General features: G+C 36.0%; 1 protein-coding gene across 1 annotated transcript; it reads left to right on the top strand.

The window, feature by feature from the left end:
- The first annotated feature begins 1,673 nt into the window (after positions 1 to 1,673).
- On the top strand, positions 1,674 to 7,838 carry LOC121944972 (uncharacterized). Its single transcript, XM_042488955.2, has 4 exons — positions 1,674 to 1,889; positions 5,183 to 5,261; positions 6,387 to 6,666; positions 6,823 to 7,838. Exons 2-4 carry the CDS (start codon positions 5,233 to 5,235, stop codon positions 6,949 to 6,951), a joined length of 438 nt encoding a protein of 145 aa, XP_042344889.1. The 5' UTR covers positions 1,674 to 1,889; positions 5,183 to 5,232; the 3' UTR covers positions 6,952 to 7,838.
- Positions 7,839 to 17,221: the final 9,383 nt, after the last annotated feature.

Genomic DNA, 17,221 nt, shown 5'->3' with positions numbered 1-17,221 from the left:
ACATTTTCAGGTCTGTTGGGTGATTTAACAATCGCTTGGTTCACCTGTTTTTCATTTCAGCCATACAAAACACACATTCACACAGGATAAAACCCAATGTGAGCTGGTGGCCCAGCAGCTCAAGGAGAATTTGTCTTTAAAGGAAAACTCTCCAATTTTTTATGCATTAAGATGCCTTTGTCAAGGGAGTACTATTGGGCCAGTGAGAACAATTGCATTAAGTACCTTATTGTGATGGACAAGATTTGCCAAGTCTCTGCAAATCGCCTCTTATGATATCATAGTGATGTCGTCAGGGGGTTATCTCGACTTGTGTTTGAATATTACAAAAGATTAACAGAAAGTGTGCTTGACAAACAAGCAGAGATTCTACAATGTGGGAGGTGAGTTACATTATGGTAAATGTAAGATTACTGGGGTCTAAAATCAGGATATTTGAGTTTTGAGAACTCCTTTTGTCTCAGTCTTTTCCAACTGTACCAACAGAAGTGCAAATCACTGGAAATGAGCCCCTTTGAAGAACAATACATTAAAAGAAAGAAAAAAAAATGCTGTATTTAGTCAGAGAAAAAATAACGAATTAATGCTTTGACTCGGATACAATTTAACCACGATGCTTGGGTCATGATACATTTTTTATTGCAATTTTATATGCGTGATATGCTGGATATTATGATAACATATGTTGCTATTTATTATATTTTAAACTTTGTCAGCATCTGTTTTTATCTAATGAAATAAAGTTTTTAGTCTGTCTATTTCACTTGAATATTTTTTATTGCAGCAATGTGTCTAGTAGAATGAAAGAAAAATTGTTTTTCCTTTTTTCTTGTCCTGTTTTGAGACAGAATTCCACCTTACGAACATCCCCTAATGACCACTGTCAGTATTTGTGCTTTTATGTTTGTATTTATTTTCTGTGTGCACTTAAGCACATATTAGCATCATCTGAAATATCAAGCAACTATCTACTTATGTTACTACAATATACAATGTTATGATTGGGCACTTTTATGATTTTAATAGTGTGAAATCAATAAAAATATTTGAATAAAACATAATTTTATTATTCTATGAGGTAAATTTGGATTTGCAATATTAATATTTTAGTTATTTTTTTAAATTGATACTTGGCATATGTGCATTAATACCATATTGCCATGCAAAATATAGCAATACTATTTTGTAACAATATTTTCCAGCTTACACACACACACAAACACACACCTCAAGCTCTGCCTGCTATTTCCTCGGGATTTTGGGAGGAGTGCTTTGGCTGCTATCTGAGATAAAAGATGAAACAACAATATTCCACCTGTTGCTTTGACTCTGGAGTACCAGTATTGACACTATACGCTTGTGTAAACAAAAGGAACCTCAAAATATAGGGGAGTAAATGATAAGTGTTTATTCTACTGCAGAGAGAATTAATCTCTATGTTAACGTTTATTTTACTGCTCTTCCTCATCTGCTCTTGTTTCTCAGGTAACTGTTACTTTAAATCCTCTAATGCCGCCATAAATTCTTCTGATGGACCTTGAGCACAAACTAATAAAACACACCTCCCAACCAATAACACACACACACACACACACACACACACATACATTCACATACTGTATATTAGCATTTACTTATACACATAACACTTGTGTTAAAGCTGAACACACACACTGTTGATATAATAACGACTGCTTCAATTTCTGAGGGTGTTTCAGGGGCTGATGTGCATACTGGGCTTTGAACTCACTCCAGCAGACACACACACACACACACACACACACACACACCTCCCCCTCATCAGTGCACCCACAATAGAAACTGCACTCTGCTCCACTGAGTTTTCCCTCCCAGTCATACACCTGAGGAGAGCAGAGTCTGGACTGAAGGTAAGAGACTGAAGTTTGTCTTTCTGATTCTATTTATTGTTTTCAAAATGTTCAGCACTGCTAAATGATCAAAAACTGTTCAAACTTAATCTCATTATCTCAGAGGAAGAACATTCGGAGACGTTTATTTGTTTAGTCAGTATTTACAGATGTGCCCCTGTAGCAGTGTGCTCACCGATCATGTGATTTGAATTTTGACCTCCCCTACCTGATTCTCGTCTTTCATTTGGTTGATTTTTTTTAAATAATCTATTCGACATATAAAACATAGTAATGTGAGGACCACCTCAAAGTATAAACAAAGCATACAGATTCAACATCATGTTGACTTGAGCCACACAAGAGTTCAGGTGGTGAAAGGTGAAAATTTAGCAAATTTTGATGAAAAGTTGTCGCCTTCCTTGCAAAGATGATATAAGCAAATACTGATTTAACTCTGATAAGACACTATGATAAACATTTATCTCCGAGCAACACAGTTCCTTATAATTTTTATCTCACAAACAGGAAATTAAGCAACAGTTTAGAAGCAATTATAACTTATAACAGTGACTTGGTTACATGTTGGTTAGTGAAGCAGGGGAATGTATTCGCTGTGTCTGGGATAGTTTTTGGGGTATGAATCTGAAGCTGTTGAATATTACTGATAATTGACATTATCAGTGGTTTACTTGTGATTCAAGGGTGTTTTCCAGTGTACTGTAATCTATCTGCTGACTCATAGCATGTGACCGTGTAAGGGGGCAATATGCCTGTTTGTTGACCTCATCAGTAATATTTTGAAGCTATCCTGTGAAAACAATGCATCTCCAGGACCAGGATTGGGTCGGATTACTTAGAAAATGTAGTCAGTTGGTCATTATTGACACAATTCATTGGATTAAATGAAATTTAATCAGAATACTGGATTACTTTAAAATCAAACACTGGAAATATTTCACCCTATAGCTACAAGAACAATGGACCAGCCACAAAAATTGAAGTTCCACAAATATTGTCTATATTTTCTCTTTAAACATCTCAAAATATTTTCTGTGCAAATAAAATGCATTTTGAATATTCAAGATTTATTGTCAAATCAAATTAAGCACCACAAAGTGAAGCACTTGTTTCAGGAACCCTGCATATCAGTTTTGCTTTTCATGAGTAAATAAAACATTGATTATCATAAAAAAAAACTTTAATAGTTTTAGAATTTCCACATTTAGGAGACGCAATCAAAAATGTAATCAAGTAATCCTTGGCAATGTAACTGTGATCTACAATTTTTTTAGAATTACTTATTTTACTTATATTTTGTAATCTAATTGTAATGCAAGTAATCCATTGCTACCAATTCTCTAGGACATCACATTTTCATCAAAACAGCCCATTTTCCTGTTTGTGACAGTGCATTTGTTCAGGTAATAGGTCTCTCACAGCAGGCATCTCAACTTGTCATTGTGGTAAAAACCCAGGTGTTACTGATAACACTAACGATGCTCCATTTAAGTGCCACATGGAAGTTGGCCATCATTAAGTTTATTATTTACACCTGCATTACTGTGACATCTTAAAATGCCTTCCATAATAAGGGCCTATCCACTGGGTTTTTAAATGGTCTTTGTATCTTAAGAGGCAGAAGAATCTTTTCAACACAGTTTATCTGTAAAATAAATAAATAAATAATAATGCAGAGATGCTGCCTTGTACTTCACGAAAGATCCAGAAAAGCTCAATTAAATTTCGACCACACCTTACTCTGTGTCATACTTTGACATCAAAGCCTGACCTGGTTTTACACTGTCGCCTCAATATTTCTGTTAATGTCCTGAAAGGTTTCCAAACACAGTGGAACAAATGTAATCATTAGATCTTCGCGTAATAACACCATCCTGCGCAGGTAGACCTAATGAGGTTACTGCAGGACAAAACAGTGGGAGATGTACATCTTTAAGTGTATTATCTCTTCACCACACAAGTACAGACAGGCAATAAAATATTCTTGGATCATGGTGTCTTGGACAAAACATTTATGGGTCTTAAGTTCAAAGTATATTTCCCTGTTGAGCCAGGTAAGGAAAAAGAACAAGTGGAAACTTTTGCGGGGCATCAACATGGGCACACCTTAAAGTAGTCTTACAAGGCAAGCATTGTTAAAGTCTATAAAGTTGAGCAACTGTTGTAGACTGTATAAAAACGTTTGTGGACTCCTGTTTAGTAGCCTCAAATCTGGCATCTTGAGCTGTGTTCGAAACCATTCCCTATTACGGAAATAATGCAATATATAGTGTGTACGCCATTTTGTAACAGTGTTCAGATTCTCAGCGGTTAATTTCATCTACTATATAGTACACTAAAATACCTGCAATGCCCAGCAAATTTGAGTGTACATGTGATGTTCCCTACATTTTACTCCCGTATAACTATGAAATGCGGTTGTGTATTTCTGGAGGAAGAAAATTATAGTTTCCGAAATCTCGTATGGTTATTCCCTATAAAGTTCACTATTTAATGTGGATGTTTAATGTTTAATGTATTTAATTTGGATTTTTGGAGCCAGTACTGATGAGAAGTGACCATATTTGAATGTGATGGTGGCGCTAACCCTAACACTAGCTGCTAGCTTCATTAACACAATGTGTTCACAGTCTGTGGTTAACTGTGCTATTGCTAAATTTTGCTAGCGAAAAATAGGCTTAACCATTTTGACAAAACTTACCTGCTGGAAAAGCTCCTTAGAGTTCAACCAAACGCTGAAAACAACTTCTTTTTGGTGACCAAAATGTAACATTAACTGTCGTGAACTGAAAACACAATGAAATAACATAAGCTATGGCTGTGTCTATATTCTGTGAAACATAACTTTAGGCCTTAATAACATTTAAATAGGTGAACTACATATAAATTCACCTTTAGAGTGGTGAAGGAGTGACATATTTGTAGGCCAACCAGAAAGTAAGCGTCACACTGGCACCCTCATGAGGATTTTTAAATGGGATTTTCGATTATCGTCAAAACTAAGCTCTGTGACAAACACAAGTTTATGAGATTTACACATTTTGTTCAGAATGATAATCTCTACAGATGACCAACACTTTTGTGTGTTTTAAAGTGAAAATAAAATCATCAGAAGTATAAAGCTATTGTAAGGTTATAAACAAACTACATCATGGTCGCACAATGTAAACGTCACTACCCGGAATCATTCAACTTCACCTTACACGTTAAAACACAACTGAAGAATATAATATAATATATAATATAATAATATTACATAATAAACAGCGATGTTTTTTGTGTTTCCCTTTCAGGTTTATACTGTATTTTTCTGACTCAGGAGTTTATCCACAGAGCTCTGAGGATGCCATTTCAGTCCATTCCCATTCTAGAGTAAGACACATTTCTTTTCATCTATATATTTCTTTTAAATAACTGTTTTGTTTTGATGACCTTACTTCCTCATGGGCTGGTTCAAAAGAACCAACACTTAAAATATATGATAATATATAGGCTATAATACGTATAATTTAAAAATGTAGCTCCTTCAATTTTTATTTAAAATTTTTTCTTGACCTCATTCAAACCCGAAAAGAACCCTTTGAAACCTAATTAAATCGGCTTGATTTCGTTCAAAAACTTGGGACGAAGGCAATTAACTTCTAAATAAGTAGCCAAAAAAATAGCAAGAATGTGGCAGAAAGTTGCAAGAAAGTGAACTGATAATAAGTGAAAAAATAAACTGATTAGTATCTTGTAATCCCTCCCATTAATTGATTTGCAATTTGCATTTTTTTCTCATGTTTTCAAAAGAAATCCTAGTAATTTTCTCAGGTTTCAGAGGTTTAAAATATTGTAAAAGGTGTCAGAATGCAGCACAAGAAAAGTGATGTTGATCAAGGTGTCAAAGGGTTAAGTGCTTGCCCTGCTCTTTACCATAAAGTAAATTTGCGCAATTGATGATTGTACCAAAATATAGAAATAAGACACAGTATTTACACAAAATAAGGACATATCTCGTGTTTATGTCAGATGAGCCTAAATATATTATAATATAATATATTCCTTTCTTGGGACAAAAAGTTAGAAAAACGGAATGAGACAGAGAAATGAACAATATGTTACATGACATAGTGATGTTACATAGGTACGGGGTCAATTACAGGTAAGAGAGGTATAAATCTGTATTATATCTCTAATAAACTGTAAAACTTAAACTTCAATTGAATAAATTTACTTGAATTTGGATGGTAGTGCTGTTCAAAAAGTACTGTCAACACCAAAAGCTGATATAGTGTCTGAAAATGCCCTATATTTCACCATGTGCATGTGTTAACTGCACTGGTATTTGTTGGATTTTAGTTCTATTTATTGCTTGTTTTTAAGTTTTGTGTTTTTTTTTTTGTCTCCCTCCACTTTAATCTCCTTCCCTCTCTTTCCTTTAACTCCTTCACCTTCCCACTCACCAATCTTCCCCTGTTTTGCACCCATCTCCTCATGCTCCTCTTCCTCTCCAAGGATCTTCCTTGGCATCCTGGGCTTCGGGCTCTCCATCATGTTCTGCACGACCCTCTGCAGGGTGTGCAGTCGCTATAGAGAGGAGCAGATAGAAAGGGAGGTGTTGCGACGCAGTGAGCAGGAGGGACGTCCTCCTCCGATATATTTTATCCCCTTTCATGGAAGCTTGTCACAGGATGGCGAAGACCACCCCAGGGTGCCTCGATACAGCCAAGAGATCCACGCACCACCACGATATAGCAATGCTGTCTACTGTGGGCCCCCACCTTCATATAACGAGGTGATTCTAAAACAAAAATAATGTGTCCTATTTTGATTTTACCTTCAGCACTTCCTGTCCCTGAAACCCTAAATTCACTGAACAGTATTGTATTATATCAATGTGTATTTCTGAGTACTTAGATTCTAACTTTGTGTTTCTTTCTGTGTTTTTCAGCTAGGATTTAAGCCTGAAGATCTCCCCCCTGATTACACAGAGTACAGTGTTCCTGTCACACCTGTGTATCCCATCACACCTCCACCTCACACAGATATGGTTCAACCACAAACACAGTCTCAGCAATAAGCCAGGACCTGTGTTGACCTTAAGGACAGTGTTGATCACTGAACTGCCTCATGGACTAAAGTGAGCTGACACTGGAGTTTCTAATGTTTCCATGATATTTTTTTATTGTGGTAATGAATGTGATGATGGCACAGACGGGATAAAAACTGCAAAAATGGCACAATGTGTGACACCATGACGCTCATTCTCCAAGCCACTGAAGCACTCATGACCTGAAATAGATTTTATGTGTCTCTGTATGTTGATTGTTAAAATGGGATCCATGCACATCTTTTTGTTGAGGTTTTGCTTTGATCCTAATTGTTTGCATGTCTGTCTGATGTTTCATAAGCTGGATCACAAAAAAACATTGCAAAAGTATTAATGAAATAAGTGTAAATTCAGGTGCGAATGTAAAGCCAATTGTGCCACTGTGTGGCCTTTCATAAAGCTTTGTTTTGTCTAATGTCTCCTCAACCGTATTTTCCTCCCCTGGATTACTTTTTCTAATGTGTACTAGTGCCTGTACAGGATTTTAATTAGACATTTTCTCACAATTTCTCAGTACTTCACAAAATATGGTAAATTACATGTTTGTCTTGCTGCTTATTTGACTTAACTTTGTATAATTCCTAAATGCATGATTAATTTTATTCAAATTGAGATTATGCATATTGCATTTTGACATTAGGTGGTACAAAAACGTGATTAACTGAAAAGGCCAAAATGAAGTGGCCAAAATGACTCACTTCATTTGGTGACAAACTTCATCCCCGTACAAAACACAAATATTCATACAGGATTTGCCAAAAATCATAAAAACGGTGTATTAATATGTCTATTTTACTGTAATTCCAGATGCTGAGTGAATGTTTACTTTCATTAAAACTAAAAGTTTAGAAGGGAAATATGGGCTCTCTGAGTGTCTTGTAGTTTATGTTGTGTTTGGTGTATAATATAATATATCATACTGACCTGAAAAGCACAGACACATAGGATGTATGAAAAACATGTTTTTACTCATGGTAATTGTTTCCAGGGACTGAATGATGTATTCATGTCACATTCAAATCAAGTTGCAACAACTTTCCGAAAAACTGGATGGTCCACAGGAACAACTTCAAATTTGATTGACTTTGGCTTTAGATTTTGATATAGTCATGTTGTACCTTTGAAGTCATGCTAAGAGTATTTTCCTGAGGGCTGCAAGCAGTATTTTTTAGGTTAGAGGTGATGTCTATATTACCAAATGACATAAAAGCATAAAGTATTGATTAGAAACTGTTTAAAATGTTTACGCCAGCAAATAGCAGGTTACATTTGTCTAAATCTCAGGACAAAATGTGAATTAGAAATAGACAAGCTGGTCTACCAAACAGATCTCTCAGTAAAATGGCAAATTCTGTGACTCAAAAGACATAATATCAAGACAAATTAAGGCTGAATAAAGAAATCCACGTTCATGTATATACATTTAAATCTTATACCATAAATGTATTGAAATACAAGCAAAATAAATACAGAACTGTAATTAAACTGTTTGGCAAGATCCTAATTTCTACACTGAGCAAAAATTTAAACAAAGCACTTTTTCTCCGATTTTTCTGTGGTTTAAGTTAAAGACGTAAGACTTTTTGATGCACAGATATATTTCTGTCAAATGTTGGTCCTAAATCAATTCAAATATATGTTAGTGAGCACTTCTCCTTTCCTAAGATAATCAATCCACCTCACAGGTGTGACATATCAATGCTGATTAAATGGCTTGATTACCACACAGATGTGCCTTGAGATGGTCACACAAAAAAAGGCCCATCAAAATGTGCAGCTTGATCACACACAATGCCACAGGTGTCTTAAGTATGAGACAGCGTGCCATTGGCATGATGAGTGCAAGGATGTCCACTGCACATTTTAGTGCACATTTTTTCCCATCATTACACACTCACAATCAGGTATGTCTCACTTTTTCAACTAAACGTTACAAAGAATGGCCCAGTAACTAGTTGGTGGAGAGTCATAAATCAGAGATACTTGAGAATTGACTATTTTTCTCACCCAATTTAATATTCAAAGACATCATTAATGCCACGGGAATGATGGGTTATTGCAAACACATTCTGGGTCGGCATTAACTCTGTTTTGGCTGTAAGTGTGTCACTCTGGACAACCACTCATAACCTTTCACCTAATCTTTTTCTCTAACAGAGCTGAAGCACAGCAGTGGTTCACTGAAACCCAGTGCATAGTGGCATGTCTACAATGACTAACACGTGTGGACAGGCTGACATACAGTCGCACATGGCCCAACGTGCATCCCAGACGTACACACATGACCTGTAATCCTATATATGTCAAGGGATCCAAACTCTCTGTCTCTTTCTTTCTGTTTTAGAGCCACTGAATGTGGTGTCGTCTTCCAGCCTCTATAAGGGAGGGTCCTCTCCTCTTATACATATCTTTACCATGCTATGCTATCACTTTACACGGTGCAGGGGGTGTATGTATACATGTGTGCCTGTGTGGATGTGTGCATAAACTTAAATTCCAGAATATCTTTCTTCCTGTGCTTGTTTTAGAGTTGGGGTGTAATTTTAATTTTTGATTTTAACTGATGTGACATGTGAGAGAGTTGAGTGCTGTGGCTCTAATCACCACAACATGTTATTTATATGAGTGTTTCCTGCAAGTGACTGAGAATACAATACAAACAATATTATTCAAGGGGAGACAATGTTGGCAGCTTCAACAGCAGAAACCAATGATCCATGAGTTGAAAATTTCATACTGTTTTTTGAGGCTTTTTCTCTACCTTCCTCTTGCTCTTTTTCATATGAATAAGCACACCTGACCACAGGTCTGTTTGTGTGGAGGAAGGCTTGCTAGCATAGTCACATAAATCACACTGTAAAATCATGGAGAACTACTGGCAGCTGTAGCTGCCAGCATCCTTCTGTTATTTTAGCATCAATACAGCAAATTACTTCAACATCATATTACTGTTAAATGTATTACAGTGTGTACGGTAGAATTTGACGTTTACATTGTAATATCTGCTCCATAAAGCATTAACTTTAGCAGTTATGGACTAGATTTTGAAAAAGCTGTACATTACTGTTAGAATTTGGCTGCATTTTACAGATATTTGTTGCAGTGTAGGACTGTAGAAATACAGGGTAGTGTTGTATCATGTAGATTAAACACTAGAGGGCAGTGCGATTGTAGAGACTAATGCCGAGTGTGCATTTCAATCTCTATTATTTCTAGTTCTTGCAATTTTTCAGAGCAGCTTTACAGTAGATTTTAAGCAAAAAAAAGAACATTCAACAGTCCAGGATTAACATTTGTCAAAAGCTCACCAGACACATTGTCATGTGTTGAAAGTAAAACATATTTCTACTATGCAAACATCTATATGACAGGGATGATTTTACTTTCCACAATTTAATTCTTTGTATTTTACTGCTATTATAACTCATTTGACAGTTTTGTGATTTCAATAGTATGGCGCATGTGTTCAGGCCAGCCAGCCCATATATGGAGATTTGACTCCGTACCAATAAAAGTATTGGTTTTGGAATTGCACAAGAGGTTATCAGTGGGAAAATACGACTCAGAAAGTTGATGCATTATGAAAACAGAATTTTCACTTGTAGAATCAAAAATCTATATTTTAAAAGCAGTAATAAAGGCAGCAGGATGAATGCATGCAGGGGGGATCTTGAAGTGTCTGTGTGGCTCCTTTCACACCAGAAAATGTGAAAGGTGCTACCGAGAACTTCTCCTCCTCTACTGTTACAACATGTCCTCACCTCTGACCTCTGTTTCTAATTTTCTATCTGGATCTGTCTACACTTATACCTCTAATCCTTCTCACTCTGTTCTCTCCCTCTGTATCCTACTCTCCCTGTCCATCTCTCTCTTTCATAAAGTTAACACACTTTATGGCTTTTCTTATATTTTCACCTACCCTCTCCTGACACCTGTTCATCTATCCTTCCCCTGAAGCTGCACGAAGCATTAGAATTTCTTCCCTTCAGTAATATTTCACTCAGCTTGCCTGACTTTGAACTACCTCACTAATAATCACTTGTTAACATAATATACCCTGAAGCTTTAAGTGGTTAATGGACTGATTATTTGCTTTAAATACCTTTAAATCACTTTGTATTTACGTTCCAGAGAGAGGGCAGCTTGGAAGTGAAAACACAAAGATATCTCAAAATTATTATCATTATATCGCTCTGTTTTTTATGTATGTCGATGTTTGTGTATGTCTATAGTATAGTGATTGTGTATATGTATGAACGTTTTTGTCCATGTTTGTGGAGTTATTTAAATTACATTTACATTTCTCTTGCTTACATTTAAAAAAAAGGTTTGGATTATAAAATTTAAGACCTTGGAATGGTTTTTCCTCCATTCCTATCATGGTTGTGCCGGTAGAGCCGTTACATTTTTACCCTTTCTGTCTTGATTTGTATACTTATACAGAAAAAAAGTCGTAGACAAAATTTTAAAGCATGATATTCAAAACTTCGCTGAAATTTGATCTGCTTTCTCCAAGTATGCTGTTTTGCATTCTCACTGCACTATTGAGTTGAGCACTTAAAAGACAATGGATTCTTGACTTCATCCATACACTTCATTAAAGGGATATGTACATGTTCTGTCCATTTTTTGCTATATTTTCTCTGTTGTTAAGCAGGATTTGTGGGGGTCAGTCTTTGTTATCTGGACTAAAACAATATTTTGTGGATTTAAATTATGCATGGTTTCTCCATGCGCATGTACTTTAATGACCCACATGTGGGCAGTTAAAGAGATCAGTCTGTCCACTGTACTACAAAGAAATCTGGTCATTGATCTTTAATAAATTCTGCTGGCAGACAGAAAAACTAACTGAGAGCTAGAGACAGAGTGCTTAAGGATTAAAAGTTATTTTTGCATGTGACTTTAAGAAAATGCAGCACATTGTCCGAGTGACTTCTGGTGAGTTTGAACACTGCTGCTCTAGAGGAGACATCCTGGAATAGATTTAGAGGGAGAACCCCCCCCCCGAGGGCTGCACGGGCAGAGAGAAGCACAGATAATAAAAAAAGGAATGGATGGGATGTTTTTGTGTCTGTGCATGTCAGCATATCGGCCAAAGAAAAGAGTGTTGCAGCAAGAGAGATGCTAAAAGTTCACCATGTGTTTGTGTATGTAAGTCTGTTGTCTGTTGAATGATAGCTGAGCACAGTTGCTTTTATTACCAGGATGACCCAGCTCTCTCCTTACCTTCCTGCTATTCTCTTTATCCCCTCCCCCCACAACTCTGTGATATGAATACACACTGGAGAGCCCCTGGCATTACACGCAGTGATGACTGAGTCTTTCCTTGCACTGCTATCTTTGTCTGGCCTTCATCACAACTTCATCACTGTTACTCTTCACTAACAAACTCTCTGTGCAAGTGCGGTCTTTCAGTCTGTCTGTTTGGCAAAACCATGACTGTGTCAGGAAAAATAATCCACACTGATGCCACATTACAACACGCTCAGTGATGGGAAGTGATCGGCACAAGGTTTTCTTTAACTTCATTTCAGTTTATCTGTTTTTTGGTTGTTTGTTTTTTATCTATTTTTGTGTGAGGAGCCACATTCATGATTGACCAGTGATTTTAACCTCACTTTTACCAAATATTTTACATCAAAAAGTGGTCAACCGTAATATTTTGTTTTTAATATGTTTCTTTTAATATCTGATCACCAATGGAAGAAAATTAGCATGGCCAACTCACACTAAAGTAACGTTTTGTGTTAATTAGGGGAAAAAAGAGATGCACATATGCACATTTATGTGCATATTTTGTCATCTCATAGTGGTAAGATAAGCCATGAGTCACACTGATTAGTATGGTAATAGTTATTGTCAGATAATCATTATTTCATATTTAATAGTTAAACTTTTTTTTAATGTTGCTTTTGTTTGAAGAACTTAACTGAATTGTTTTGATTACAACACTGTTATCATTATTTTGGCTAATTAGAGTAGTTGTTAATGCTTTAGTTTTAAAAGCAGCTCTGGTACACCAGGTGAAACTTCATATATGGTTAAGCAGGTCAAATTTTGATGCTTGGGCAGAAGCCCCGGCATTAGTCTTGTGAACCAACAAGGGGTCAGCGGTTAGGTTTAGTTGACTAAACTACTTGAAAGGGTTAAGAAAAGATTATGATGGACATTCAACCCACGTGACTAATAACCGACATAAAAAAAAATAACTCAATGCTAACATTAAGTTTCACAGCGGACACAAACGCCGGTCTCCTGGGTCAAAGTTCTGTGCTTGCTGGACCAATCCATCTTCCCACCCGCCTTATATGATTTGATGTGACATAAATTTGTTCAAAAAGTTTAAAGCACACCTCCAGACGACAAAAACACAACGCTTTGTATGAGAGATAATACAAGAGAAGAAAAAACAAGCCGATGACAAGCATGTAGCTTGAAACGTCACCTCTGTGGAAATTTAATAAGATATTCCTCAGAGAATAATATAGTGTGCAGACTTTATTTTTTCTTCGCACATGAATTGACTGACTAAAAGCTTACAACTTTAAATTTAGACAAATATAGATTTATACAAAGACTTTACAGCAAGGACATGCTGTGAATGTTTTAATGATCATGATGACATTTGCCTTTATGTAAAAACAAAAAGTAGCACTTAAACACTATGTTTGTACATCTAGTGCATACATGTCTGTCTACAACAATGAGCACACAAATGCAGTTATCTGTGTATACCAATTAGTGGGTGGGCTGCTGTTGGCAGGATTCAAGAATGTCAGAGGTCAAAAGAAAACAGGCGAGTGGGTGACTCCACGGGACGGAGTGGGGGTTGAGGTCAACAGAGATCGTTTTACAGGGAAGGGTCTGTGGGTCAGAGACCTCGGGAGCCCTTCTTATGAAGTACTACTGAGTTTGCTAAAAAAGTGAAACTCTTTTCTCTTTTAAAAAGGCTCCTGAGTAAAAGATTTAATTTCAATCCTGCCTACATATCTATGGCATATTAAAAATTTCACAAACACTAGAAGTAATGAAGTTCATGTCTCTTCTTCCTCCTAAAGTAACTCCTGTGAAAATTTCTATGAAAATTACGTTTGCTTACTGGCTTACTGGTGTTATTTGCTTAACTTTGAAAGTAGTCCTCTTTCAAAAATAACATTTGAGAATTACAAAAAACACATACAATTTACCTTGAAAAAAAATTTAGCAAGAAAACCATATAAAAGTGACCATCTGCATTACTGCTGACTAAAAACACATTGGACCCTCTTGTCCACAGTGTGTATTAAATACAACTGTGCTGCATTTTCAAAGTATTATATTAAATGTGCAAATATTTCTGTATAATCTGACTGGTAGTGTCTAAAAAATGCATCACTGAGAAAAGCTTTAAACCTGAAATAGGCTGTACCTTTTTTACTTTGTGTGTGTGCGCTTGCATTGATGGGAGGGGGCAGGGTTGGTAACCATGGCGCTGACCGAGGGAGGGGTGTTTGTTGACGAACAACATTCCAGCGTGTGCCTGATGTGTCTTTGTGTGTGATGACCCAGTTCGGCACAGGTAAACATCATGCATCTATTTACAGACAATGATTCTCCTCTGACCGGCTGATGGCCAACCTTTTGGAGCACTTGTTGTGTTGCTTGCAGTCCTCAAGAGAAACTTGTCATTACTATTATTACTCTGCCTGGATTCACAAAAGGCCCCAGTGGACACACACATTTTAGATAAACTATCTTGTTTCACACTGCATTAGAAGCAGGGTTATCCTTTTTTTCAGTAGTTCTATACAAAAAAACCCTGATGTCCATGAAACAAAACTGCACCTTTAAAAAATCAGCTGTTGTTTTAATGATTCACTTCTGAGTGCATTCTTCACACTCACAAGGGAACAGCTCATGCTGTGCAGCGATTCATCCAGCTCCTGAAGCTCTCCAACATTTGTCAGGCTGCATAAAAAATCCTGTTTTTTTCTAAAACCCATTCACTGGGACTGTCTGAGTGACTGGCTATGCTTATTTGCAAGGGCCAGGGTCAGAATTTGTGACAGCCAATATTATGCATATTCTTTAAGTGAAATTAACAAAACCAATAATACATAAAAATTATTAACAAAGATATATATATATATATATATATATATATATACATATAAATATATATATATATAATGACAGAGACAAGGAAAAAATACGTATAATAATAAACCATTCAGGAGTGTTCATAAATTCATAAATCATTCATAGTTCACAAACCATTCGAAATTCATAGGCTGATAAATAATAGTAATAGTATATATAGTATTAGTATAGTATAGTGATAGTAATTTCATGTTGTAGGATTACTAAATTAGCAGATGAGACAGAAGAAAAAAAAGTGCTTTCTCGACATATATAATCACTTTATCCTATCTTTCTTCAAATCTACTTATTTGGTTCTTACTTCTCATATTGATCTTTTCCATTTCATGTATTTCATTCACATGATCTTTCCATTTATGATTATTTAAGTTGTCTTTACCAGTTTCTTATTATTTGTTTATTATTTGTTATTTGTTGTTCTTTCTTTTAGGTATTTTCCCTGGAAGAAAACACACTGGGTTTTTGCTAATAAAGGTGTCAAAGATTTTAGTGAATTCTTTTGTTGAATTTCCCCACAAATCCTTTATAACAAACAACATCTGGAAATGAAACAACAAATGAGAGCGGGAGAGGAAGTTTGTCAATCATCTCTCAGAAGATAACATCAGATTGTTGACTGTCTTTAATTCTGGCACCAGTGGGGCACATCTCTAAACACAATTAGCTCAGTTTTGCTTTGTCCTATAGTGATAACACTGCTTTATATTTAGGGATAGAGCTGATTGCGATGTGATTAACTCTTTCCCGAACTTCACTACAATCTCCAGCATGCCCCAAAGATAAGTAAGCAACACTTTAGCTTTCAACTTCAACTTTATGCCCCCTGAGAGTAAATTTGTCTTCTTCTTTTGCTTTACTTGTTTGAATAAGCAGCACTGTTAACCCTTCAGCGAAATGTCCTGACAAACCTGCTGAACTCCTCAATTCAGCAAATTCTTATGTGACACGAGTAAACACATGCTGAAGGTAAAGAAAGACTGCTGAACAGAAAAACAAGGTCTTGAAGTTGTCCCTGAACGCAACACCTCAGGCATGTTTCAACTCTTTAAATATACAGGCAAATTCTTTAAGCTTCAGCTGAAGGAAGCCATATAGAAAACATACTAAGTAGCCTATAATATTATATATATATATATATATACACACACACACACACACACACACACACACATATACATATATATATATATATATATATATATATAAGACAGTGGTTAGGCTAAAAACAAAACAGTTTTTCCTCATCTCTTGGCAGAATAAGTAATACTGTGCTGAAAATTTCCTGATTGTGTTTTCTAACTCACAGTCATTAATGGGATAAATGGGACATGCATCTCGGTGTCACAAGCACTTTTGCATTGACATGATCAATTAAAGAAAATGACTTATAGCCATTCAAGAAATCTCACGCTGGTGAGACATGGATGGGTGAAGGGGTGACAATGCACACAATGTAATATGATTATGTAACAGGTAGTTTGAATATCTCTCTACTACGTCCATATTTAGTGCAATGAGTTCATAACCAAGAGAGAGAAAACTGGTGTGATAGGTTTTTTAATTCTAATTTTAATTCTAAATAACTGTTTAAAAAAAAATGTATCCACAAATAGCAACACTTGAACTTCTTAGAGCCCAAGGGGACACTTTTTTTAGATACTTAAAGCAGCTACAAAGTATTTTTAACTGGTTGAAACTGGTTAATACTGATGCATGCATCAAAATGTGAAAAAAAACCAAATGAATGCACAAAATACGAATGAATCGCATGTGTGTCTTACCAAAATGTGCGTGCCCAAAAAGACCCAACAAAAAACACATCCATGTCACTTCCGAGGCTCCGTAGATAGGCTACTGGGGAAGTTAGCGAAGAGAAAAAGAAAATAACCATCTGGGAAACCAAAATAAAAAGGATGAGAGATTTGCAGGATTTGATCCTAAATTGGCCGTCTTCCTCCTCAACAGGTAATATGTCTAATTTATTTAGATTTTTAAATAACCCACATTGTGAGACATGGTTTTACATCAATATACATTCATGTTTGTGGTTAAAACAAAGCTAGCTAACGGTTTAGTGGTCATATGTGGCTAACGTTAG

The sequence above is a fragment of the Plectropomus leopardus genome, chromosome 4, assembly GCF_026936395.1.
Source record: "Plectropomus leopardus strain MGB_pleo_1.0 chromosome 4, ASM2693639v1, whole genome shotgun sequence".
Lineage (NCBI taxonomy): Eukaryota > Metazoa > Chordata > Actinopteri > Perciformes > Serranidae > Plectropomus > Plectropomus leopardus.
This window is presented reverse-complemented; position numbering and strand designations above follow the sequence as displayed.